The sequence below is a fragment of the Hyperolius riggenbachi genome, chromosome 10 (assembly GCF_040937935.1).
Source record: "Hyperolius riggenbachi isolate aHypRig1 chromosome 10, aHypRig1.pri, whole genome shotgun sequence".
NCBI classification, from domain to species: Eukaryota; Metazoa; Chordata; class Amphibia; order Anura; family Hyperoliidae; genus Hyperolius; species Hyperolius riggenbachi.
In genome coordinates, this window is record NC_090655.1 from 93,218,897 (window position 1) to 93,245,165 (window position 26,269).

The 26,269-nt window shown below is 43.3% G+C and overlaps 1 protein-coding gene across 1 annotated transcript in view; it reads left to right on the top strand.

Moving 5' to 3' along the window:
• Positions 1-25,094, top strand: part of IPMK (inositol polyphosphate multikinase) — a 54,296-nt gene extending 29,202 nt beyond the window's left edge. The window contains exons 5-6 of the mRNA XM_068255321.1: positions 19,818-19,899; positions 21,572-25,094. Of these exons, the coding sequence (XP_068111422.1) occupies positions 19,818-19,899; positions 21,572-22,203 (714 nt within the window). The 3' untranslated portion in view covers positions 22,204-25,094. The remainder of the gene's footprint in view (positions 1-19,817; positions 19,900-21,571) is intronic.
• The last annotated feature ends 1,175 nt before the right edge of the window (positions 25,095-26,269 follow it).

The window sequence follows — 26,269 nt, forward strand, 5'->3', positions numbered from 1 at the left end:
AATATTTGTGATCCATAAGCCAATCCATCATTTCTAATAACAAAAAACATTTTGCTGTGACATAGACCTCAATTCACTAAGCTTCACTCCTGTCTTTAATAACTCTTCTGAGCTGTTCTACAGTTATCACAATTATATCACCATGGTGATAACTGTAAAACAGCTCAGAAGAGTTATTACAGACAGGAGTTCAGCTTAGTGAATTGAGGCCAATATCCTTACCATAACTGCCACAGGTATCTCAGATTCATCCTTTGTGTTTTTTTTTCATGCTTTTTAATTAGCTTGTCAGTCAGATAGCATGCCTCCTGGCATTGTGTCTTCTGTTTAGGTCGTATCTTCAGCTAGTCTTAGCAATGTGAATTACCAGCTTACCCGGCAATGAACTGGGTTAATGCCTCTAATGGAGCTTATCGGCCATTATCCCCTGCACAAAGCTTTTACACCTACTGTTCTAAATCCCCATTTGAGTACTGGAACATGGTCAAACATAATAAGCTTGCAGGGGACTAATTTTTTTAGAGACATTTCGCAAGATCCTTGGATGAGTCACATGTTGTCCATGCATTGTTTACTTTTTTTTTTTTTTGTTCTGACGTGAAAATATTGTCTGGCAGCCAAATGTGAATTTAGTTTGTTGCAGACTAAGTGTGTTTTGGCAGGAATTCATTATATAATATCCTTTAAATGGCAAAACGTGGCTTACTTTTAGGCCGTTGTTTGTTTGAGGGCTTTACATGCTGTTCTTGGGATGGAGGTTTACCCTGAGTTGCTGAAATAAGTACAGCGGCACTTTCATTGTTTAGGAAAAAAAAAACCTTCTGGATGTTCTATACTTTAACCACTTCACTGCTCTTGTAATTTTCACAGTTCAGCTCAGCTGTGATTACTTTGGCAATAATTTTATCAATAATTATAACTAAATGATCTATATATTGTTTTTTTCAGGACAAATAATGCTTTTTGTGGCTATTATTTAGTAACTACCTTATTTTCAATGCATTTTAAAAGTGAATTAAGGAAAAAAGTGAAAAAATATACAATGTACCCACTTTCATACATTATAGCTTTAATGTTAGCAGTTCTGTTGTACATTAAACCCACCCATTTTATTTGTCTATAACCCCTGTTTATTTAAACAGTTCATTTGTTTTGATAATGTATTAATGTAACAATTAAGTAATGTGTACAATCTGCTACTGTCTGCTCCTGGAATGTGTATTTTACACTTTTTAATTAGCTCTGCCATTGAATTGCCTAGGAGGAGGAGAGGGGTTTGCTGTCATTATTTTACAGCTCTGAAATGATGTTATCAGGTCAGAGATAAATAAACAGTGTTGTCTAAGATTTTGTAGAAAGGAGAGTGCAGAGACCTATTTTTATGTCATAGGGACTGCAAGTAGTTAAAGGGAACCTAAACTGAGAGAGATATGGATGATTTTTTTTTTTTTTTTTATAAACAATACCAGTTGCCTGGTTGCCCTGCTGATCTCTTTGGCTGCAGTTGTAGCTGAATCACACACCTGAAACAAGCATGCAGCTAATCCAGTCTGATTTCAGTTAGAGCACCTGATCTGCATGCTTGTTGAGGGGCTGTGGCTAAAAATGTTAGACACACAGGATCAGTAGGAGAGTCAGGCAACTGGTATTATTTTAAAAGGAAAAATCCATATCCTTCTCAGTTTAGGTTTCCTTTAAACTAAAGACAACTAGTGATTTTGCGGAAAGGAAGGAAAATTGTTAGGTAAGGGGTGTCTGGACAGCCTGGATTTAATATTTTCTCTTTAACCACTTCCTTACTAGTCTGGCCCCTTAAAGAGAATCCGTCAGCCATACTATCTCAAAAAACAAACACAAATATAGGTAGATAAATACTTGCTCTACTTACATAACATATGCATGCACTGTCCACGTTTTGATTTGAGTGATTTTTCTACAGTTAAAAAAGAAAAAATCCTTCTTAGGATTTACTATTTTGACTGTCTATTTTGAAGCCAATCCTGACATCATTTCCTCCCTTACTCTGTGTATTAATGCCCGCCCTCCTCCAAGTCTTCAGACACTCCCACCCAGCTCTGCAGTAGAAAGTGCATTGTCTCAGCATGAGAAATATTTGCCATTCAGAGAGTAACATAGGTGTAGGAGGGGAAAATGGAAGGAAAAGAGGCTTCAGCCTATCGAGATGCATTATGTCTGAGGGGAAATTTAAAGAAGAAAAAAAGAAATCCCAGCATGCGCTGCAACTTCCTTTGTGCGGCAGATGTACCAGATAAGAGCCAGATAAGATGAGAGCCAGGTAAACTGGGGAATGATGTTTTATGGAGAAGAAAAGTAAGCGTTTTTATCTTTTGGATGGCCTGGTTAGCATCCTTATTACTTGTTTACCAGATAAAAATAAAGAATTGATGTTTGATTTTATGCCCGACAGTTGCACTTTAACCACTTAAACCCCCGCGGTACGAATTTCTCCGTCCCTTTTTTCCCCCCTAAAAAAACAGTGACGGAGAAATCCGTACCTTCCGCGCTACCGCTGCTGTCCGCGCTCCCGCCGCTCGTGCACGCCGCCGCCTGCTCGCACGGAGATCAATGAACGGGAAAATCCATTCCCGTTCGTTGATCTAAGCCCCCGCAATGATCGCGCTGCGCTGCATGTATAACACTGTTACTTTATAAACTGCGGGCTTGTAATTAGGGATGGATGCAAAACTGAAAAAAATGCACCTTTATTTCCAAATAAAATATTGTCGCCAAACATTGTGATAGGGACATAATTTAAATGGTTTTATAACCGGGACAAATGGTTAACCCATTCAGGTTCCGTCGTTTTCACGTGAGAAATGTTCACTTCCCATTCATTAGCCTATAACTTTATCACTACTTATCACAATGCACTGATCTATATCTTGTTTTTTCCGCCACCAATTAGGCTTTCTTTGGGGGGTACATTTTGCTAAGAGCCACTTTACTGTAAATGCATTTTAACAGGAAGAATAAGAAAAAAATGGAAAAATTCATTATTTCTCAGTTTTCAGCCATTATAGTTTTAAAATAATACATGCCTCCATAATTAAAACTCACGTATTGTATATGCCCATATGTCCCGGTTATTACACCGTTAAAATTATGTCCCTATCACAATGTATGGCGACAATATTTTATTTGGAAATAAAGGTGCATTTCTTCCATTTTGCATCTATCACTATTTACAAGTTTAAAATAAAAAAAATATAGAAATATTTCATCTTTACATTGATATTTAAAAAGTTTAGACCCTTAGGTAAATATTTACATGTTTTTTTTTTTTTTTATTGTAATGGTTTTTTTTTTTTTACACTAAAAATTTTATTAGGGTACTTTTGGGAGGGTGGGAGGTAAACAATAGTTTGTTTACATGACGTCACTCTAAGCGTAGCACGCGCTTAGAGTGACTCATCGCAGAGGGAACGGCCAGAAAAGGCGCAGCTTCCGAGAGAAGCTGTCGCTTTTTCAGCGGGGGAGAGGAATCAATGATCGGGCTCCGTAGCCCGATACATTGATTCCTTGGCTACCGAATCCGCGGCCGGGAGTGCGCGTGCACGCGCACGATCGGCCGCGGGGGCGCGCGGTAGCGCGCATGGTTCCTGGACGTAGAAACTACGTCCAGGAACCAAAATAGGTTAAATACATTTCATGGGTTTTAATTACAGTAGCATGCTTTATTTAAAAACTATAATGGCCGAAAACTGAAAAGTAGTAATTTTTTCCCACATTTTTTCCTATTTTCCCATTAAAACACATTTAGAATAAAATAATTCTTGGCATAATGCCCCACCTAAAGAAAGCCTAATTGGTGGTGAAAAAAACAAGATATAGTTCATTTCATTGGGATAAGTAATAATAAAGTTATAGACGAATTAATGGAAGGAGCGCTGAAAGGTGAAAATTGCTCTGGTGCTCAAGGGGTAAAACCCCTCAGTGGTGAAGTGGTTAAAGTGGACATGAACTCTTGTACAGGAGAAAAAGGAAAACATAGAGAATTGCACCCTGTATGTATTTAGAGAGTTTAACCTGTCTAATTCCCCCTCATCTGTGCTAAGCACAAGTTGTAATTTGATCCCTCAGCTGTGTCTGCTGACTGCCAAGGCAGAGAGGCTAATTTGAAAGCACAGGATGTTAACAATATGCCTGTTTCCATGAAAGCAGGAAGTAGATACACTGCAGATTTAGTGCAGGATTTGTATCGGCTGTAATGCTGGGATTACACGGGTCGACTGGTGGCCACTCGTCCGCGCAGATCGATTGCCGCTCGCCCCCGCTGGCACTTCCTTAACAGCACTCAATTCCTGCCATTGTCCGCAGGCGGGAATCGAGCGGGCGGGAGTCGAGCAGTGTGATCGGACCAGCTGAATATTATCAGCTGGCCGGATCAGCTGGTCAATACACGGTACAGAAACGTACCGTGTATCCCCAGCATAACAAAGAAATCTTTTTTTTCTTTAAAGGTTATTATGCAGTTGCTTATCTTTTAGAGCAGAGCGGAAATTCTGATCTGCTTTAAGTATCAATGACTTTTTGGTAAGAAAATGGGTCTCACCGACGTCAAGCCGCACGGACCAGTCTCACTCGCTGTTCGCGCCGCTGTCCCGTCTCTGAAGCTCACTTGCTTTGCTGTTGGTATTACAGCAGAGCTCCATGACCCGGTCATGAGCCGATTTTATTGGCTTATAAACCTGTGATCACTCGGAGCCAATCATGCTGGTCACAGGGTCAGGAGTCAATGAAATTGGTTCCTGACCCGCTCACTGAGCTCTACCGTCATACCGACAGGAAAGCGCATGATAGGCGGAAGTGTGTGGCGTGGTAATTGAAATCAATTCCCTGGCAGGAATAACAGGTCCCGAACACGGCGTATCATATCAATTACCAAGGTCTGGAAGCGGTTAAAGTACTACAGATACATAATGACTGATTAAATTAAAGTGGACTCAAATTAAAAATACAAGATTTCAGAAATAAAATCTATTTTCTAAATTATAATGATAAATAACAGCCTTTTTTCAGCTGCATGATGACAAATATCAAATATTTTATATTTATTGGAGGAACCCCTCATCATTCATTTCTTATTGCCGGGTTTTTTCCTGCAAACTAGTGGAGGAGATAAAAAACAAAAACAAAACACAGGCTGCTACTGATGATGTCACAGGGGGGGTGATCTCAGCTCGTGTGAGATTTCGCATAGACTATGCCCCTGTGAGGGAGGGTAGCTGATGACAAACACACCCATGATCTAAAACCTCCTACTAAACTCAGAAGTAATGGCTGCCATCTGTATAACCCTAGTTATGAAAAGAGAAGGGTGAAAATCATGCACTGAAATGCTCATAGGCTTAACCACTTGAGGACCCACCCTTTACCCCCCCCCCTTAAGGACCAGCGCTGTTTTAGCTGATCTGTGCTGGGTGGGCTCTACAGCCCCCAGCACAGATCAGGGTGCAGGCAGAGCGACCACATCGCCCCCCTTTTTTCCCCACTAGGGGGATGATGTGCTGGGGGGGTCTGATCGCTCCTGCCTGCCTGGGTGTTGCGGGGCGGGGGCACCTCAAAGCCCCCCTCCGCGGCGAAATTCCCCCCTCCCTCTCCTCCCTCCCTTCCCCGGAGATCCGAAGCCGCACAGGAACGGATCTGTCCTGTGCAGCCTCTAACAGGCTCCTGCCTATCATGTGACAGCGATCCCCGGCCGCTGATTGGCCGGGGATCGCTGTTCTGGTACAACGCTGCTACTGTTAGCAGCGTTGTACGGATGTAAACAAAGCGGATTATTTCCGCTTGTGTTTACATTTAGCCTGCGAGCCGCGATCGGCGGCCCGCAGGCTATTCACGGAGCCCCCCGCCGTGAATTGACAGGAAGCAGCCGCTCGCGCGAGCGGCTGCTTCCTGATTAATTAGCTTGCAGCCGGCGACGCAGAACTGCGTCGCTGGTCCTGCAGCTGCCACTTTGCCGACGCGCGGTATGAGTGCGCGGCCGGCAAGTGGTTAAAGGAGTGTTTATTTATCTTTGTATGTGTCAGAGTACTGCAACTAAGTATTTTGAATTAAAAAAATGTTTGGTTTGGGTCCACTTTAATTTTCTCTGTATTCTGATTTGACCCTGGTGAGATTTGCAAACACTTGCTACCTAATAAATAGCAATCCCCCCACATGCATGTGGAGCACAACACTGTGACCATTTCAGCTAGCTTTGGTGCTGAAGTGCAGTGTATGGCAATTCAGATTTTCGAATGGCCCGGATTGGAACAACAACACTACTGGTTTGCTTTTCTTAAGTTTTTCATCTCATTCTTTCTTTAACATTAGGCAATCTACTGTGTTCTCTCCTGTGCTACAATCCTAAAGGTGTCCATACATGATACAATCTTTATTGTACAATCTTACCACTTCTATGCAATATGAGCGACCGCCTAAAGTATCCATTGCAAGTTTGTTTGTTTACCCTTCTACATACAGTAGATTTGGTAAAATTGTACAATTAAGATTGTTAGTAGCATTGACCCTGAAAAGCATGCAAATCAGGTGCTCTGACTCAAGTCGGGACTGTATTACCTGCATGCTTGTTTCAGGGTTGTTGCTCAGACACTACTGTTGCCAGAAGATCAACCAGGCAACTGGTGTTATTTAAAAGGATAGGAATATGGCCGCCTCTATATCGCTCTCACCTGTTAATTGACGTTGAAGACTAAGCACAGTGTCCCCTCCTCACCCTGCCTGCTGGAAGCTGCCCCATCATGCTGTCACCCCTCCTCTCTTCCCCATAGCAACTTGAATGTGCGCCACCTCCTGCCCTCTTCACAGCATATTTACCAGTCCTCTTTGTTCAGTGTAGATGCATTTTCCCTGTGTGCTGCCAGAATCAGTTTGGAGATTGTCTCAATGAGTGCTTTGATGGGGGAATGTTTTGGCCTGTTTATTTTACCTAACAGATGTAGTCTGTGCCATATGTTTTACTGTCACAAGTGGTGTTACAGGATTGTACTTGTTGTTTTCTTAACTATCAGTTTGATTGTTGGCCTGTCGGTTCTGTCAAATTTCTACTACCTACTGTAAGTGACAGCAATATAGGAGAAAAGTAATTTATGGCTCATTTTACTCTGGAAGAAACGTACTTCTTATTTGTATATGTTTACATATGTTTTTTTAAATTTTACGATTTTCGCGATAGTGGTCCTTTAAGGAGAAACCGTAACCAAGAATTAAACTTCATCCCAATCAGTAGCGGATACCCCCTTTCCCATGAGAAATCTATTCCTTTTCTTAAACTGATCATCAGGGAGCTCCGTAAGGCTGATTTGTGTGGTGACACCTCTCCCACAATGTAATGTCAGCACCTCACAGCACTGAGGTACTGACATCACACTGTGGGAGCCTTGTTGCCTTGTGGGAAATAACAGCTGTTTCCAACTGCCAAAAAATGCAAGCAGCATCTCCTTCCACTGACATCACCTGCCAGCAGTAAAAATGTCACCATGTGATAAATGTCAGAATGTAATTCAGGGAAAGGAAAGATTTTACAATGAGTAAACACTGACTAAATCATTTATACATCATTCTAAAAATAAAGCACTAAGGGCTCGTTTCCACTGTTGCGGTGCGGAATCGCCTGGATTCCACCGCAGAAGAAATCGCATGCGGCTGCGTTTCCACATGCGGATTTAGCTGCGATTTCGCATGCGATTTCGCATGGCAAGGAGCCAGGCGATTTTAACCATGTCACTGCCTGTGTGAATTTACATCGGTACCTATGCGAATTCGCATGCGAATTCGCGGCAAAAAACGCATGGGGAAAACGCATGCGATTTCCCTATTAAATACATTGCATGCGATTCGCATGCATTCCACTCTCAGGCGAATTCGTTGGCTCTTTTGTGCGTTTTTTCACCGCTCAAAAAAACGCACATCACCAACGCAACAGTGGAAACAGGCCCATTCACTTGTATACCATGTGTGAATCCGCATGCGTTGGACGCATGCGGATTCGCGATAGTGGAAACGAGCCCTTACCGTATTACATCATTTTCACTGGAGTTTCTCTTTAAGCAGTTCTGTGAAACTGTATCCTTTTTGGTTGCTAATAAGAAGGCAGGCTTACAAGTTATATCAGACTGCTCTTCACAGCAAGCAGATTATATTTGAGTCTCAAGTGTTAGATGAACAGGAGAGAAGGCGGTAGATGTTGTGATAGTGGGAGATGCATAAGCTTAGATAAACATGGTGGGATTAAGCGCTATTGCTGCTGTTTAATAAAACATACGCCTCATGAAGCCTTTTAAAAGACTAGGATGTGAGAAAATGCCTGGAATTTATCTGCCAAGAAGTAAAACTATTTTCACATTTCAAATGGAATTTTTATCTGACCGCAGCACGCACTAAATTAATATATCAAGATGTGGGTAGGAGTAGTTTCATACAAATCCTAAACTCTGTTTTCCATTCCGGGATCATTGAGAGGTACAGAATTTAACATTCTGGAGTCTGTGGATATAGCTAGTTTCTGGGAAGAGCTTGTAAACAACGCACACACTTCTCAATGCATCTACAGCGTCTGCAAATTTTCAGCTATACACTTCCTCGTCCAGAGACGCTCGAGGGTGCCGCTCAGGCCCCGCTGGGCCGATTTTTAATAATTTTTTTTTTTTTAAACACGCAGCAAGCACTTTGCTTGCTGCGTGTTGGAGACGATCGCCGCTGATGCGCCGCTATCCATCGTGTACCGAGCGCCCCTCCCCCTGACCCCGTGTGCTGCCTAGCCAATCAGTGCCTGGGGGAAGCCCTCCAGGAAATCCCGTTCAGAACGGGATTTCCGGACGGGCCATTGCACCGGCGGCGATTGGAGGGGAGGGAGGGACGCCGCACAGAGGGGGCAATCATGTAGCTAGCGATAGGCTAGCTACATGAAAAAAAAAAGTGCAAAAAAAGGTTCCCGCGGCCGCAGGGCCGCAGGAATCGAACGCTAGGGAGATTATTCCTAGAAACTTTGAAGGGTGCCTGAAGCAACATGTAATATAACGCTGGGAATACACCATGAGATTTTTTTGGCAGATAGATGGTTTGATAGGTAATTTCTGACATGTCTGATCTGATTTTTGATGGTTTTTCTGATCGCTTTCTCATAGAAGTGAATGCAGATCAATCAGAAAAACAATCGGAAAAACAATCGTACAGTAAATCTGCTGAAAAATCTCATCGTGTATTCCCAGCATAAGATAAACCTGTGTATGTAAAGTTCCAGTCCTACTTAGAACTAGGCTGTTTTTTTTTTGTTTTGGTTTTCCTCCTTTTTTTCTTCCTTCCTCACTGTAGGGGGTTAAAGGGAAGATACAATGTAATACAAGAAGATTTGTAAAGCGCTTTTCTCCCATAGGACTCCAAGCACAAACTGTAGATATGTCTTAAAACAATACAGGGTTGCAGGCTGGACTGTGCTACAGGGGAAATAGTCAGGTGTTCATAATTGCCAGACGAAACAGGTGGCTTTTCAGTTTGGACTTAAATGCTTCCAGGGATGGAGATGTCCTGATTGGATGTGGCACGGAGTTCCAAAGTGTAGGGGCAGCATGACAGAAGGCTCTGTCTCCAAAGGTTTTTAAGTGGGCTCTGGTGGTGACCAAGTTATTAGATCTTTTTGATCTAAGATTGTGGGGGTTGTGATGCAGTACAGTGAGCAAACGCAGTGGAGCCTTTAGGCATAGGCAGTACAGGCCATTGCCTGAAGTGCCATTGGTCTTGGGGGTGCCATGTTGCTGAATTAAGCCCCGCCCCCAAATGCAGCGCCACCCTGGGACTAAGCCCCACCCCCATGGGTGTTCTACTACTTGCTTCTGCTGCATCTACATAGCATAAGTTGCAGGCAGCTGCCATCTCTGTGCCTTGTACATGCCAAAGGTTTTCTCTGCTGGAGTGACAAAATGGCTAGAGGCGCCCCTGAACAAACACATGAGATACATGAGGGGGAAAGGGTATTTTGCTTCCTATTTAGAAACGTGTGTGTGTGTGTGTGTGTGTGTGTGTGTGTGTGTGTGTGTGTGTGTGTGTGTGTGTGTGTGTGTGTGTGTGTGTGTGTGTGTGTGTGTGTGTGTGTGTGTGTGTGTGTGTGTGTGTGTGTGTGTGTGTGTGTGTGTGTGTGTGTGTGTGTGTGTGTGTGTGTGTGTTCGCTACAATAACCTCCTGGGATATGTACACACTTGTGGGTGTAGCTACAATAATCTTCTGGGATATATTCACACCTGGGCAGAGGTAACGTCTGTTTATGTGGTAACCTAGCTACAGGTTCTGCAGTAACCTGCATTTCAATGCACACGCAGTTACAGTTTCTGCAGAAACTGTCAAGGTTATGCATGTGTAGCTACACTTCTTCAATCATGCACTCAGAATGAGCGGGCAGATTAGATGTTCTGCTTCATTTAGATGCTTGCTTGTTGCATATGTGGGACTTGTACACGACTGAAGCCAAAAGCGCAGCCTTTAAAAAGTACAATAGGCAGCTTCCGTATTGGGTTATCTCCCTCTTCACCTGACTTCATACTGTGCCTCTAATGCCTAGTACACATGATGCAACTTTCCATCAGATTGACTGTTGTTGATTATTTCTGACCAGTTTGATCTGACTTCCGCTAATTTTTCTGATTGATTTTTTTTTTTATTGCTTTTATACAAAATAGATCAGAAAAATTATCCATTCCACCGTCAATCTGATGGAAAATTGCATAATGTGTACTAGGCATAAGGCCTAATAAAAAGTCTGTTCCCGGATCGGTATGAAATAGATCCAATGTTAACCTATAGATCCATTGGCATCCGGCCATTCAAATGGATCCAATCCGTGCGATCCGCTGAACGGACCGCAACTTTGGATCTGCAGCAACTTTTCTGGACCCCTGAGCCCAGCAGAACAGAAGCTAAAGCGTTGCATTGGGGGCAATGAAAACACGGAACGCTTCTTCACACTAGTGAAGAAACTGACTGTTCTAAATAGAAAAATACAGTTTGGGGCCGGGGGTCAGGATGTGAGGAAACTGAATGGAAGCAGTGGAACGGCATCAAAGTGAAAACCGATCCGATTGACCGCGGTCATCAGATCTGTTTTTCACGGATCAGTTTGCCACGTCAGCGCAAGTGTGAACCAGGCCTAACACTGTCTCTTATCCTTGACTCAAAATGTGTATGCAGATTAGGTATTCATAAGCTCAGCAAAGATGGCCTTCACATGCTTTGGGCTTAAAGGGACTGACTTGAGGGGGGTACGGAGGCTACCATAATGATTAACGATACAAGTTGCCTGACAAGTCCTGCTGATGTCTTTGGCTGCAGTAGTGTCTGAATCACACACCTGAAACTAGCATGTGGCTAATTCAGTCAGGCTTCAGTCAGAAACATCTGATCTGCATGCTTGTTCAGGGTCTATGGCTAAGTGGATAGAGGATCAGCAGGACAGCCAGGCAATGTGCATCATTTAAAAGGAAATAAATATGATGGCCTCAGTATCCCTCTCACTTCAAGTGAGATTCCAGGAAAGTATTCGGATGAATCCAATCAATACATGATTACTTAATGTACCGTATGCTATTTTCAGCTTCAGGTTCACTTTAAATGTGTCTTTCTGGTCTCGTTATCCAGGACATTCTCCTCATTGCTGACACTGACTGGCTTTCCTATTATGTACATGCGGTTTAGAAAAGACAGTGTGAACTCTGGCCATCTCTTGAACTTGTAAATTCTGCGTGTACTGAACAGTTTGATCCCAACTAGCTATTCATCATGTGTGGTCAAGGCATTGTGTGTATGAAATGTCAATGTGCTGCCATTCACCCCGTGATACAGAAGGTACAGTCTGCACATTGCCTGCCGGGACAAATGACATGCTTCAGTGATATTAGTGTGTTTTGATGCTGGCAGGCCCCTGATTCACCAGAATGTTCTGTATTTGTATGCATCAACATAGGGTTTCGTTAATCTTGTCCTGCTTTAGGAAACTGGCACTTAAAGAGGAATTGTAGTGAAAATAACATAATGAACAAAATTGCTTATAGTTTACAATATTCATTTATAGATTATTTAGTCAGTGTTTGCCAATTGTAAAATCTTTCCTCTCACCACGCACACCACCGTGGAGGTGCTGGATCAATGCTAATGTACAGAACAATCCAGGAGATCCGCACACTCAATGAGCCAAGTCCAATATTTATTCAAACTTAGTGACACAGTTCCGTTCCATAAACAAATGATTCATTTTGGGGCCCCGTGTGGTCTGTTCTGATGGTGAATGGTTCTGTGTTGTTACCTTGACAAAGGGGACCCCACGAGGCCCCGCAAAACGAATCGTTTGTTTATGGAATGGAACTGTGTCAGTACATTTGAATAAATATTGGACTTGGTTGGTTGAGTGTGCGAATTTCCTGGATTCTTCTATTCACAGAGAGGGATACTGCTTGCTTGGCAGTTGGAAAAAGCTGCTGTTTCCCACAATGCAACGAGGTTCACAGAAAGCAAACTGTCAGGGCCAGGGTCATGACATCACACTGTGGGATTATCTATTTGAGGAAAGTGAAAGTGTTCTACTGGGAAAGGGGATTGGGATGAAGATCAAACCTTGGTTAAAGTTCCTCTTTAAGAAGTGGAAGTGTGGGAATATAGAGGCCCACCATCCAAGCTATAATAAATTAGTCAGCCTTGGTAGACCCATTCAAGGAAGAAACCCATTTATGTTCTAAGCATCCAGGGCGGATATCTGCTTAACACACTCAGAAGGAAATATTTTTTTTTATGTTCCACTATCCCTAATCCCCACAGATTACTGTGTAACCCAAAATTAACGTAAAGAACAAAATTGCTTTTTTTTTTTTTTTTTTTTTTTTACAATATTCATTAATCGATTACTTAGTCATTATTTGCCAATTGTAAAATCTTTCCTCTCCCCGGTTTACATTCTGGAATTTATCACTGGTGGTGACATCTTTAGTTCTGCCAGGTGATCTGTACAGAATGTTCGTTACTGAGCACAGAGGTATGTATTGCTTGCTTAGCAGTTGGAAAAAGCTGTTATTTTCCACTATGCAATGAGGTTCACAGAAAGCATACTGTCAGGACCATGGTCATGACATCACACTGTGGGAGGGGTTTTACCACGATATGCAGCTTAATGGAAACCAGAAACACGATAGTGAAAAGATTTTATACATACCTGGGGCTTCCTCCAGCCCCATGCACCTGGATCGCTCCCGCGCCGCCGTCCTCTGATGTCTGCAACTACGAGTAATTGCTCCCGTCACTGACGTCATTGGAGCCAGCTACGCTGGAGAAGTGCGGCCTCTACGTATCTCTCCAGTGGCTGCTGGGACCCGGTTCTCGTAGCTGCAGACATCGGAGGACGGCGGCGTGGGAGAGCGATCCCGGCGCATGGGGCTGGAGGAAGCCCTGGGTATGGTATGTATAAATCTTTTTCATTATCCAGTCTCTGGTTAACTTTAACTGTTTAGAATGACAATCATGTTGCCTCTGTAGGTGGCCCATGGTTGCAAGATTTTTCTAAAATGAGTGATGCTGTCCATTAATTTTGTATTTTCATATAATTTATGCATTAGTGGTAAAATCTGGTGGAAGCTTAAAGAGAGTCTGAGTGGGGTTATAAAAAACAAAAAATACTAGGCTACATGATCGGGGGGGGGGGGTGTGGGATGCTGGGCGGATCAGGTAGCTACCATACCTGCCGCTCTGTAGGCCTGCTAGGGCCCACTTTCGCTTTCCTGACATCTGGGGTCACAATGCTAGGAGAGAGAGAGATTCTCTTCCAGCGTGCAGGGAGGTGGGAAAAGGGGGGCATGACCAGGGAGAGACAGCTGCCCAATGGAAGCTGTGGAAAGCCTGCAGGAATGCCCCCGCAGGCGTTTTGAGCAGGCAATCCCTCTCCTGCCATGACCCTCCGGAATAGCAACAAGTATGGTCACTAATTTCGTGGGGTGGGGGGGACACATCGGCATGTCATGAGTAGCGATGATCAAAGAGATGCAAATTCTTCCGAGTTGATGCAACTTTATGTACATTTTCATGCAATTATATGCAGTTTGAAAATGGACCAATCAATTTAAACCCAGGTTTAAATAAATTTGTCCCTTTTCAAGCTGCATATATTTTCATAAAAAAGTGCATAATTTGGAAGTATTTGCATCTCATTGATCATCCCTAGTCGTGAGGCAGGGAACATGCCTCTGTGTCCCATCTGCCCCCCGCCGCACCACCTCAGGTTCTCTCTTAAAAAAAAATGTAACATATGTCAAGTTTTTATTGCTTAAAACCTGTTCAAAGATTATGATGCCAAAATGTTAGGCGTTTCCATTATTTTGTCCAATCCCTGTAGATCAGCATGATTAAAATGTTCTGACACAGTAGTCTGAAGGCTACCCTAAGGGCCCGTTCTCACTTGAGCAGGAATCGCGTGATTCCCGCTCAAGGCAAACCGCTAGCGTTTTTTTAAAAAAAAAACGCTACAACATGTAACACATGGCAGTGTTCTCACTGCCGCGTTTGTGGTTAGAGTTAACCGCAAACGTGTTATATGCAGCGGTTTGCCGGCGGTTCGCGATTGCGATTAGCATATATAGCACAGTTGATCGCGATTGCTCCAAAACCGCCGCAGTGTCCAGGTAATCGCAGGCGTTTTGCGATTCTTGTACACATGCCCGATAAACAAGATTTTGCCATATCCAATTACACTCTTTAAAAAAAATGTAGCCAGACAATGGCAAACCACAATGACGAGCGACCGATATCTGGCATCGGGGTGGAACAATTCACATGAATAGTGGGCAGATATCGTGTAGTTGGCTGGTGTGTACAAGCCGTTCAAGCGACCGTGTGTGTGTGTGTGTGTGTGTGTGTGTGTGTGTGTGTGTGTGTGTGTGTGTGTGTGTGTGTGTGTGTGTGTGTGTGTGTGTGTGGTGTTTAAGCAATGTTGTGTGTGTGTGTGGTGTTTAAGCAATGTTGTGTGTGTGTGTGTGTGGTGTTTAAGCAATGTTGTGTGTGTGTGTGTGTGGTGTTTAAGCAATGTTGTGTGTGTGTGTGTGTGGTGTTTAAGCAATGTTGTGTGTGTGTGTGTGTGGTGTTTAAGCAATGTTGTGTGTGTGTGTGTGGTGTTTAAGCAATGTTGTGTGTGTGTGTGTGGTGTTTAAGCAATGTTGTGTGTGTGTGTGTGTGGTGTTTAAGCAATGTTGTGTGTGTGTGTGTGTGGTGTTTAAGCAATGTTGTGTGTGTGTGTGTGTGGTGTTTAAGCAATGTTGTGTGTGTGTGTGTGTGGTGTTTAAGCAATGTTGTGTGTGTGTGTGTGGTGTTTAAGCAATGGTGTGTGTGTGTGTGGTGTTTAAGCAATGGTGTGTGTGTGTGTGGTGTTTAAGCAATGTTGTGTGTGTGTGTGTGTGTGTGGTGTTTAAGCAATGTTGAGTGTGTGTGTGTGTGGTGTTTAAGCAATGTTAAGTGTGTGTGTGTGTGGTGTTTAAAGGGAAGGTCCAAGCAAAAAAAAAAAAAAGAGTTTCACTTACCTGGGGCTTCTACCAGCCCCATGTAGCCATCCTGTGCTCTCGTAGTCACTGCTGCTCCAGTCCCCTGCTGGCAGCTTTCTGACCTTGGAGGTCAGGGCCACATTGCATAAAGTTTTACGCATTCCAGCTAGTGCAGGAACAAAAATTTACGAGTTGCACCACTAACGCGTAAAAATGTATGTGTTAATGTTCCTGCACTAGCGGGAATGTGTAAAAATGTATGCAATTTGGCCCTGACCTCCGAGGTCAGAAAGCTGCCAGCGGGGGACTGGAGCAGCAGTGAGTGACTACGAGGGCACAGGATGGCTGCAGGGGGCTGGTAGAAGCCCCAGGTAAGTGAAACTCATTTTTTTTTTTTGCTTGGACCTTCCCTTTAAGCAATGTTGAGTGTGTGTGTGGTGTTTAAGCAATGTTGAGTGTGTGTGTGGTGTTTAAGCAATGTTGAGTGTGTGTGTGGTGTTTAAGCAATGTTGAGTGTGTGTGTGGTTTAAGCAATGTTGAGTGTGTGTGTGTGTGTGGTTTAAGCAATGTTGAGTGTGTGTGTGTGTGGTTTAAAGAGAACCCGAGGTGGGTTTGAAGAATGTTATCTGCATACAGAGGCTGGATCTGCCTATACAGCCCAGCCTCTGTTGCTATCCCAAACCTCCCTAAGGTCCCCCTGCACTCTGCAATCCCTCATAAATAACAGCTTGTCAGAGCTGGCTGTGTTTATCTCTATAGTGTCAGTCTGCTGCTCTCCCCGCCTCCTGCAGAACTCCGGTCCCCGCCTGCATCCCTTCCCTCCCTGCTGATTGGAGGGAAAGGATGGGGCAAGGACCTGAGCTATGCAGGAGGCGGGGGAGCAGCCAAGACTGACACTACAGATGTAAACACAGCCTCACAGCACAGCTGTGATTTATGAGGGATTGCAGAGTGCAGGGGGACCTTAGGGGGGTTTGGGATAGCAACAGAGCCTGGGCTGTATAGGCAGATCCAGCCTCTGTATGCAGATAACATTTTTTAAACACACCTCGGGTTCTCTTTAAGCAATGGTGTGTGTGTGTGTGTGTGTGTGTGTGTGTGTGTGTGTGTGTGTGTGTGTGTGTGTGTGTGTGTGTGTGTGTGTGTGTGTGTGTGTGTGTGTGTGTGTGTGTGTGTGTGTGTGTGTGTGTGTGTGTGTGTGTGCGTGTGCGGTTTAAGCAATGTTGAGTGTGTGTGTGTGTGTGTGTGCGCGGTTTAAGCAATGTTGAGTGTGTGTGTGGTTTAAGCAATGTTGAGTGTGTGTGTGTGTGTGTGTGTGCGGTTTAAGCAATGTTGAGTGTGTGTGTGTGCGGTTTAAGCAATGTTGAGTGTGTGTGTGTGTGCGGTTTAAGCAATGTTGAGTGTGTGTGTGTGCGGTTTAAGCAATGTTGAGTGTGTGTGCAGGGTCTTCGAAAACTGACACTCGTCCAGTGTCATTTCTCTTGTCAGATCCTTTCCCCGCTCGTCTTATATTTTGTCTTTTCTGAGTCAGGTGGTCGATTCTGAACAGAGTACAGTAGGGATATTATACCCATTTCAAGTGGGTCATGTAAGCAAAGCTTTTCAAATAGAGAGAGATTAATGTCTTTAGGATTTCCAACTAGTCTTCACAAAGTGTGTGACCCTCTCATGTATTCTAGGGGAGGGGGCTATGCATTTGTATGGATTCTTGTAGGGTATTTTAATTGCCACTTGGCATGAGATCTTTGATTAATGTAAGCTAGTTAAAGTGAACCTGAACTCAGAACTTCCTCTCTGCTCTAAAAGATAAGCAACAGCATATAACTATTTAAAGAAAACATTTCTTTGTAACAGCTGATATAAATCCTGCAATAAATCTGCAGTGTGCCTACTTCCTGCTTTAATGGAAGCACATATTGTTAACAGCCTGTGTTTACAAATTAACTGCTCTGCCATGGCAGAGGAGATCCCTGAGCTGAAAAAACAAAGATCAAATTACAGTGGTGCTTAGGCACAGATGAGTGGGGAATTCGACAGGCTAAACTCTCAAAATACTTACAAGGTGCATTTCTCAATGTTTTTCTTCTGTCCTGTGCAAGAGTTCAGGTCCACTTTAAGTGACCACCATTTAAAGACCAGAGGACCTATCCCTGCAACAAAGTCAGAATCAGACAGTAATTGTGTTAAGTTGTGTGTGTGCATTCTGTAAGGTATGCTTGAACCTGGATTGCCTCCAAAATGTGAGTGTGTGATAAGTAATTCTGTAAGATTTGTACATAACACTGAGGGCTCGTTCACACTAGGGGTGGTTTTGCCCTTTTTCAAGCGCAGGAGATTTTCGAAATCGCCCTTAAAACGTTTGTGCAATGAATCTCTTTGAGAAGGTTCATACCAGCGCATTGCGTTCGCTTGGTGGTCGGCAAAGCGGTGCCTGTACCGTTCTTGCTATAACGGAAGGTATAGGAAAAAAACGCTCACAAAATTGCTTTGTGCAGCGATTGCGTGAGCGTTTGTAAGATTAAATACATTGTGTTTATTCCTCTCCGGGTCAAAGAGTTCACGTCCTGACTTGCGCCAGGGAGTGAATTACAATACCGCTCTGGAAAAGCGTTTAGAAAAGTGCTTTAACCAGAAACTCAGTGCTCAGCGGAGCACCGGGAGGGGGAGGGGGGGGGGGGGGGGGGGGGAGCCTGCAAAACGCTTTAGTTTGCGTTTTTTATTTTAGTTGTGAATGAGGCCTGAATTGACCAAAGCAATCACCTCCATGATTAGAGTTTAGTGATAATTTCTATGCATACACCTAATAGACAGGATTTATTTTAACCGTTTAACGGCAATATAGCGTATTAAAACGTCATGCTTTTGCCTGTTAATGGCAACATGACGGTGTAATACATCGCGCGTTCCCGCCGCCGCTCCGCACGTGTGCGCGCCGCTACCGCCGCCATTACCGTCGGGATCCCGTGCTGAGTGATTGGGGAAGAGGACCGAGCGGTCCTCTACCCAATCGCACTGCCTGGAGTGAATGGACGTGACCGCAAACAGCGGCCGCGTTTTTATTCCTCATGTTCACTCCATAACCAGCTCCTGCCATCTCCAACTCAAAAACATATCTCGCATCCGTCCCTTTCTCACTCAAGACACAACTAAAATGTTAATACATGCTTTCATAATTTCTCGTCTGGACTACTGCAACATACTTCTTTGTGGACTACCGTCTAACAAACTGGCCCCGCTCCAGTTGGTACTGAACTCAGCTGCTCGTCTTTCATCTTTCGTCTCGATCTTCCTCTGCCGACCCTCTCTGTCAAGCTCTCCACTGGCTGCCAATTAACCAGAGGATTCAGTTCAAACTGCTAACCCTAGCCTACAAAGCTCTCCACAATCTCTCACCCTTGTACATATCCTCACTAATCTCCAGATACAAACCCAATCGCAATCTCAGATCAGCACATGATCTTCTGTTGTCCTCCTCTAGAATCAACTCCTCACATTCACGTTTACAAGACTTCGCTCGTGCTTCACCCCTCCTCTGGAATGCCCTCCCACTGTTTCATTTTTAAAGCACACTCTACTGTATGCTTTGGACTATAAAACAAAGCAGAAATAATGACCCTTTAAACTTTCCTGCAGTAAAACCTTATCTCCAGCTGTCAGGAAAACAATTTCTTAGCTGTACTACACATACAATTATTATATCATACGTTTATTTTTTGCTTCAGGCAGCTTTAATACAATTAAATGAAGGCCTTTTTGTCAGACTCCTGCCCTTTGCTGTACGTAGAGTGATCTGAGCCTTTCTATGCATTTTTATGTTTCTGGCAATTATTCCAGCTTTTATGTTCAGCATTCTGCACTAGATGGCAGTGTTTTACCTTGTTTTTCTGTATCCATCACCTCTATGTGAAGTACTGTTCATTAAGAAATGTTGTAGTAATTTAAACCTCGTTAATTGCAAGTCTTTCTTAGGCGACACGCATTTATATGTACATTATTTATAATAGAACATTATATAAAAAATTGTCAGTCAAAGCTTACAGTAAATATATCTTCCTATCTTTCTGCATAGTTGAATTGAGGCCAGGCAGCTGCTACACACACTGCACCTGAATACCATATTTGAGCATTAGGGCCAGAAGTGCCTATCGCCAGGCTGATGGCTTCTGTGAGTATTGGCAGATGTACAACGTAATGGTCTGACAGTAGCACAAGCCGACTGCACAAATAAAAAGGTTTTGGAGGTATCTGAAGTTGACGATGTCTGCTTATGTTTCTTTTTGTGCTTTTTATTAGGTGTACCATATTGATTCTGACAGCTATGAAACTCAAAACCAGCACTATGGGAGGACCTTAACAAAAGAGACTGTGAAAGAGGGTGAGTTGTGTGAATTAACCTCGGAGATGCCTTGGTGGATAGGGCCACATTATGTAGGATGCCAGGCAAATGTTAATGTTTAAAAGCTTATAAATATGGCAGCCTCTATACACCTCTCTCTTCAGGTGTCCTTTTAAATTATTTGAAAATCACTAAAGTATGACTGCATCACTTGCAAAACCACATCCTACATTCTTTACTAACCCACTTCCACTACACATAATGATGCCACTGTCAAAACTGTCAGCCTATCTCTGTCCTTGCAAAATACTATTTCACCACAGACATTCTGAAAGCAGCACTGCATGAGTTCCCGTTTCCCTCTGCCCTTGTATTTCTTCTTGAAGTGTTCTCCCCCCAGGATCTTATAGTCGGGTGCTCCACCTCCTCCTGTGCTGTAATCAGAGTTGTGCTGGCCGTTCATTCCCCCCTTGTGCCACACCCAGCTACTTTTTCAAGCCACATGGCTGGAAAAAAATTCTGGGGAGAACACTGTGCTTATATTAACAAATTGGTACCCTATATGCTGGGAACATGTTCCTGCTCCACATCTTTGGGCAAACATAAACCATTTTATATGCCTGCTAATAAACTTTCTCCACTTTATACAGCCATCCTCTCTATAAAAATAGGGGAATGTAAATTCATTGCCATATTTGTAAGAAAAATGTTTTTTTGTTTTTTTTTTTAAACTGACATTTTTAACCACTTTAGCCCGAGAGCAATTTTCACATATAGGCGCTGCTCCCATTCATTCGCCAATAACTTTATTACTACTCATTACACCAAAATGATCTATATATTGTGTTTTTTAGGACGAATTAGGCTTTTAGTGTGTGTTAATTTTGTTTAGCAATCACCTTGCATTTTAAAGGGAAAATAAAGGAAAAAATAAAAAAACAATTTCCCCAGTTACAGCCATTATAGCTTTACATTAAACAATACTAACTATAAGTTAAACCCACTAATTTTATTTGCTCATTCATCCTGGTTATTGCAAGATTTAGATTATGTTCCTAGCACAATGTATGGTGACAATATTGCATTTAGAAATAAAGGCGTCTTTTTTTTATTTTATTTTTTTGTCTTTTGCTTTCTCATTGTACACTATCGATGATTATAAGACTTTATTTTCAAAAATAATAGTAATATACCCTCATGGCATAAATATTTAAAAAGCCAGGTTCCTAAGGTAACCCTATATCTTTTTTTTCTTTTATATTCTGTCACTTTGTTTTCATTTTACAAGTCTTTTATTTTGGTACAGAATATGCAAAATGTAATTTCTTTTGATTCAGTTTGTGACTAAAAAGAATACAAGAGACATGGACCTTAACCGTAAAACTCTTTATAAACTCTATTCTACTACTTATCATGGTTGAAATGATACCACATATGTCTCATGTAGTGTCGCTAAAACTTTCCCAAGTTTGTTCATAATTCTGAAAATGACTTTTTATGTTTGATTGAGTTTGTCCCTACCTAATTTTCATGTGACGTGGGTCACAGCTTTTAGACACACCAAAATGAATTCTACAACTCATCACGGTTACAATGATACCACATGTGCCTCATTTAGTAGCAAACTGGTGGTGCACTCTCCACAACAACCCTGGACAATATATTCGTCCAGTTGTCTTTAAGTGGTTAATATTTGTCTTCTGCTTCCTAGGTATTTCCAAGTTCTTCCATAATGGCTGCTGTCTGAGGAAGGATGCAGTTTCTGTTTGTCTCCAGAAAGTGAAGCTAATTCTTAATTGGTTTGAGAACCAAGACATCCTCCATTTTTATGCAAGTTCCCTACTGTTTGTTTACGATGCTTCCTATCCACAGACCCCTAAAAGCCCAGTGGATGGTAAAATCCTGGATAAGATTGACATCCCTAAAGAGTTGTTTACAGATGTTGAGGTGCCAGAGTGTAATAACAACATTAACATGGTGAGCTCTATGGGTGGTGGGAAGGAAGAGGAACGTACAGAGAAAAAACTACCTAGGAGCTATACGACGCAGAAGAAGACCTGTCCTAAAAGGCTTCACAGCCAGGCTTTCACGGAAGGAGAATCTGCAGAGCAAGATCGATCGTGGAAGAGTCAAAATGTTCCACTGGAACATCTAAATGGCAATCGCCTGTCTAAACTGGAAAATGTTTTCTGTCACGTTTCCACAGAGCCCAGGGAAAGCTTGCAGGTGGATGTGAGGATGATTGATTTTGCTCATGTGTTTCCAAATAACGGGAAAGACACTGGCTACATCTATGGACTGAAAAATCTAATCTCGGTCTTGCAGAGTATTTTAAATGAGTGACTTGTTGGGTCATTGCGAATGGAAGCCAATGACTCGGATAAACAAGGACATCATACTTTGGAAAATATTTGCACTTGTAAATTGTGGTAACTTTATTCCCCCTCCCCCTTTTTATTGTGATTCTCCATTGTGATCTTTTTCATCTTGGTGGAAGGGGTCTTTTTATAATAATACTCAGGAATATTGACGTGATCAGTAAGCTTCGGGGAAGTGAATCTCTAAACAGGCAAACAGGTGGTATAATTGTACCTGTCTGGTAGAATGTAGTAGTTAGATTGGGGGGATCATTATGGTGCTATGGCAAGGATGCTGCCTTTCTCTTAAAGGATAACTGAACCCACCTAAAAAAAAAAAAAAGTTACATACTCAAAAGGGAAGGCTCTGGTTCCTATAGAGCCTTTCCAGTCATCTCTTGGTTCCTTCGTTCCACTGCCGGGCCCTCATTGCGGCAATTCAACTTTCATATCTAGGAAACCTTTGGGCCTCCTCAGAAGGCTTCCAAAGTGCTTGTTTCCGAGCACAGACTTACACACGTGTAGTACGGAGCAGCTCATCTTCGGAAGAACTCTGATACTCGAGTACTTCTGAAGCCTTCCAAGGAGACCAAAAGATGCAGCCGGCAGGAGATTTGAACAGGGCCCAGCGGTGAAACCAGTAGACAGAGAGAGGACTGGGAAGCCTCTATAGGATCCAGAGCTTTCCCTCTTCTTAGGCGAGTATGTAACAGTTTGTTTTTGTTTTTTTCTAGGTGGGTACAGTTATTCTTTATATTAGAGTAACCTGAATTTGGGACCATTCTTCCATGAGCACATGGATTGTAAATGTTGTGCATTGTAATTTCTGATTATTTGATCTTGGCAGTTTATTTCCACGAGAAACAAAACTGCGCCTTCTTAATGAAGCTACTTGGAGGTTCCTATGATCTATTATAGCTTTATTGGTTTGAAGTTTAAAACTGGAAAATCCATACAAAATATGAAATTTAGAATAATTTTTGAATTGCATTTCTTGCAGTTGTGTTATTTTGCTTTTAAATGGGTTGTCGAAATCCACTAAAAAAGGACAGTTCATATCATTATTACACAGATGTAACTGATGCTTCATGAGTGTAGCAGTCCCGCACAAGTCGGTAATAATTTGGAGTGAGTCCATACTTATAGCGGACCTAAACTCTTGAACAGGAGACAAGAAAAACGCAGAGAAATCCACCCTGTGTGTATTTATAGAGAACAGCCTGTCTAATACTCCATTCTAAGCAAGTAATGAACTTGTGTAATTTGAGCTGTCAGCTGTCTGTCAAATTCTGAGCTAATATGTAAACACAGGAAGTTTACCCTTTCTGTGCTCCCAGGTTACCCAGAAGTAACCAATCTGCCTGGTCTCTGTACCTTTAAAGGTTATTATGCTGTTGCTTATCTTTTACAGCAGAGAGAGAGAGTTCTGAGTTCAGGTCCGCTTTAACATGGCTAGAGATACTAGATGCATGTATGTATGCAGAACATAATCTGGCTATCCTATTTCTGTGCCTGTGGGAGTGATGGAGCATGCACTTTCTGCAGGGAGGGGTGGAGTGAAGAGGAGCAGGAGGCCACACCCATCTTCCAGTCTGGATCAGTCCTTCCTTGCTCCATCAAGGCTATTTGGGCAGGAGAAATGTACAGCTTTTCTGATTCAGCAGTTATAGTGTGCAGCAGAATTTGAAAATGTGTTGGTCTTTTTTTAGAGTTGACTGAAAATACCAGAGTTTTTCGCTTGAGGGGTCCATGAAATAATGTGCATTACATGGGTTTCCATGCCTTCAATTCTAGAGATCATGAGCTATGGGATTCTGTTTCGGATAACTCACCCCAACTGGTGGGCAGGGTCACAGCAAGTGAGGGTGTACCTGAACTACATAGCTGAAGACATGGGACCATGAACACAGCAGCAGTGCCTATTCTTTTACTTGCCTTTTTACCAGTTCAGTGATCTAGTTTACTGACGTATTTTTGTTTTTTCTGTGGTTGAAGGACATCCGAGTTGACGTGATGATGAACCTGTATATGCACAGTGCAAAGCACACCAATAACTATGCTGTGCTCCTTTTTTTCTTTCCCTGCCCGAAAGAGTTAAGGTGGCCACACACCATACAATTAACCATACATACCTGCTGATCACATGACATCTAAACAGTAACCAACACAACTGTCATCTTTGTGTTTACTATTTACCTGCATCAGTGTTTTACTTCAGCTTACATCTGGAAATATGCCTGAAGAAGCTTTGGTAACTTAAGGCTGTGAAGGCTCCTTACCAATTGTTCATACTGAGGAAGTGGTCATTGTAGAACATGTGACTGTGCAAATCCATAAAGATATCGTATCTCAGACCATAAATAAAAATACAGATAGCTTTCCTCATATTTGTATACCTAAAAGCAGGGGTGCCCACACTTTTCAAATCGCGAGCTACTTTAAAATTTGCCGAGTCCAGGAGATCTACCGACATTTAGGTAGCAGGTATACGTGTCTTCAGTATAGTGTAGTTAGGTATAGGGGCCTTCAGTATAGTTAGCCAGGTATAGTGTAGTTAGGTATAGGGACCTTTAGTATAGTTAGCCAGGTATAGTGTAGTTACGTGCAGGGACCTTCAGTATAGTTAGCCAGGTATGGAGTAGTTAGGTGTGGTGCCTTCAGTATAGTTAGCCAGGTATAGTGTAGGTAGGCGTAGGGGCCACTCACCTCCCTCCAGTTCCAGCGGCGGTGTCTGGGGCTCCTCCTGGTCTCCCCTCCATCAGCCGCGCTGCGAGTGCCTCCTGAGTCCGGTGTAATGTCTGATTGCGCTGCCCGGAAGCTCCCTTCCACACTGAGTAGCACGCATGCTCAGTGTGAAGTTTATGATGCTGCTGGAGGTAAAATACTAAATATCTCCGCTTCCACACCTCTTACACTCCCCAAATTTTCAGGGTAGGGAAGGGACCCCACGAACTACCTTTATACCAAATTGCAGCCCCCGAGCCCCGCTGGTTCAGGAGACAGATTACAGTAACCTATCTCGGGAACCAGCGGGGCTTGGGGGCTGCAATTTGGCATAGAGGTCGTTCTGGGGGTTCCCTCCCTACCCTGAAAATTTGGGGAGTGTAGGAGGTGTGGAAGCGGAGATATTTAGTATTTTACCTCCAGCAGCATCATTCAATGGGAACTGTGGCCGCACAGTCTCCTACTGCGCATGCGGGGCAGCGTAAATCCACAGGCAGCGTAATCAGACACAACACCGGCAAGCGAAGGGGGCGGCGGGGCAGCATGCATTGACTCATTGTGCCCAGGCCCAGCACCGCCCCCAGCTATGACGTCACGGCCGCGTTCTACTCTCCGGCTGTACCGCCCCTCTCCTCTCCGCCTCTTGTTCTGATTGGCCAGCGGCTGGCAGCAAATTCTGCCAGCCACAAAATGTTACATGACGCGGCCGAACGGTAGATCGCGATCGACCTATTGGGCACCCCTGCCTGAAAGGACCAATGTGTCCCCTGATTTGGTGTGATAGTACTAATTTATGAGAGTTTGCAGCTATCCAATTTCTCCTTCAGAGAACAGTACAGACGTCATTGGAATCACTTATTTGCATGTTTCTGATGGGCAAATCTGGATGTCGCAGCAGATTTCCTGTCTCCTTCACGTTTGCACAGTTGTTTCTAAACATGACATCATTCCATGTCTGTGATAACCGATTGGCTTCTGACAGACCTTGACAAAGGCTGTGGTGTCACAAGACCCACCCCCTGGCATTTTGTTCCTGCTACTGTAAGTTGGGTAAATGGCAGTTAATGTTTTGAAACAATGATGTGTGTTGGGGGGGGGGGGGTTTGCTGAAGGAGATGGGCATATAGCAGAGGAGGAATGTACTGGTCAGGAATGTATAGGTAAGAGGACTCCTTCAGCTTTTGTGTTGTACTCTGCGGTGAAACGGATAGCTGTACTTGCGTGCATAAGAATCACGTGGGTAGCTTCTCTGTAGTCTGAGGCTCGGTTTCCACTAGTGCTGGATCTACAATGTCCAGCAGAAATGGACTTTAGTGTCTGCTCCAATG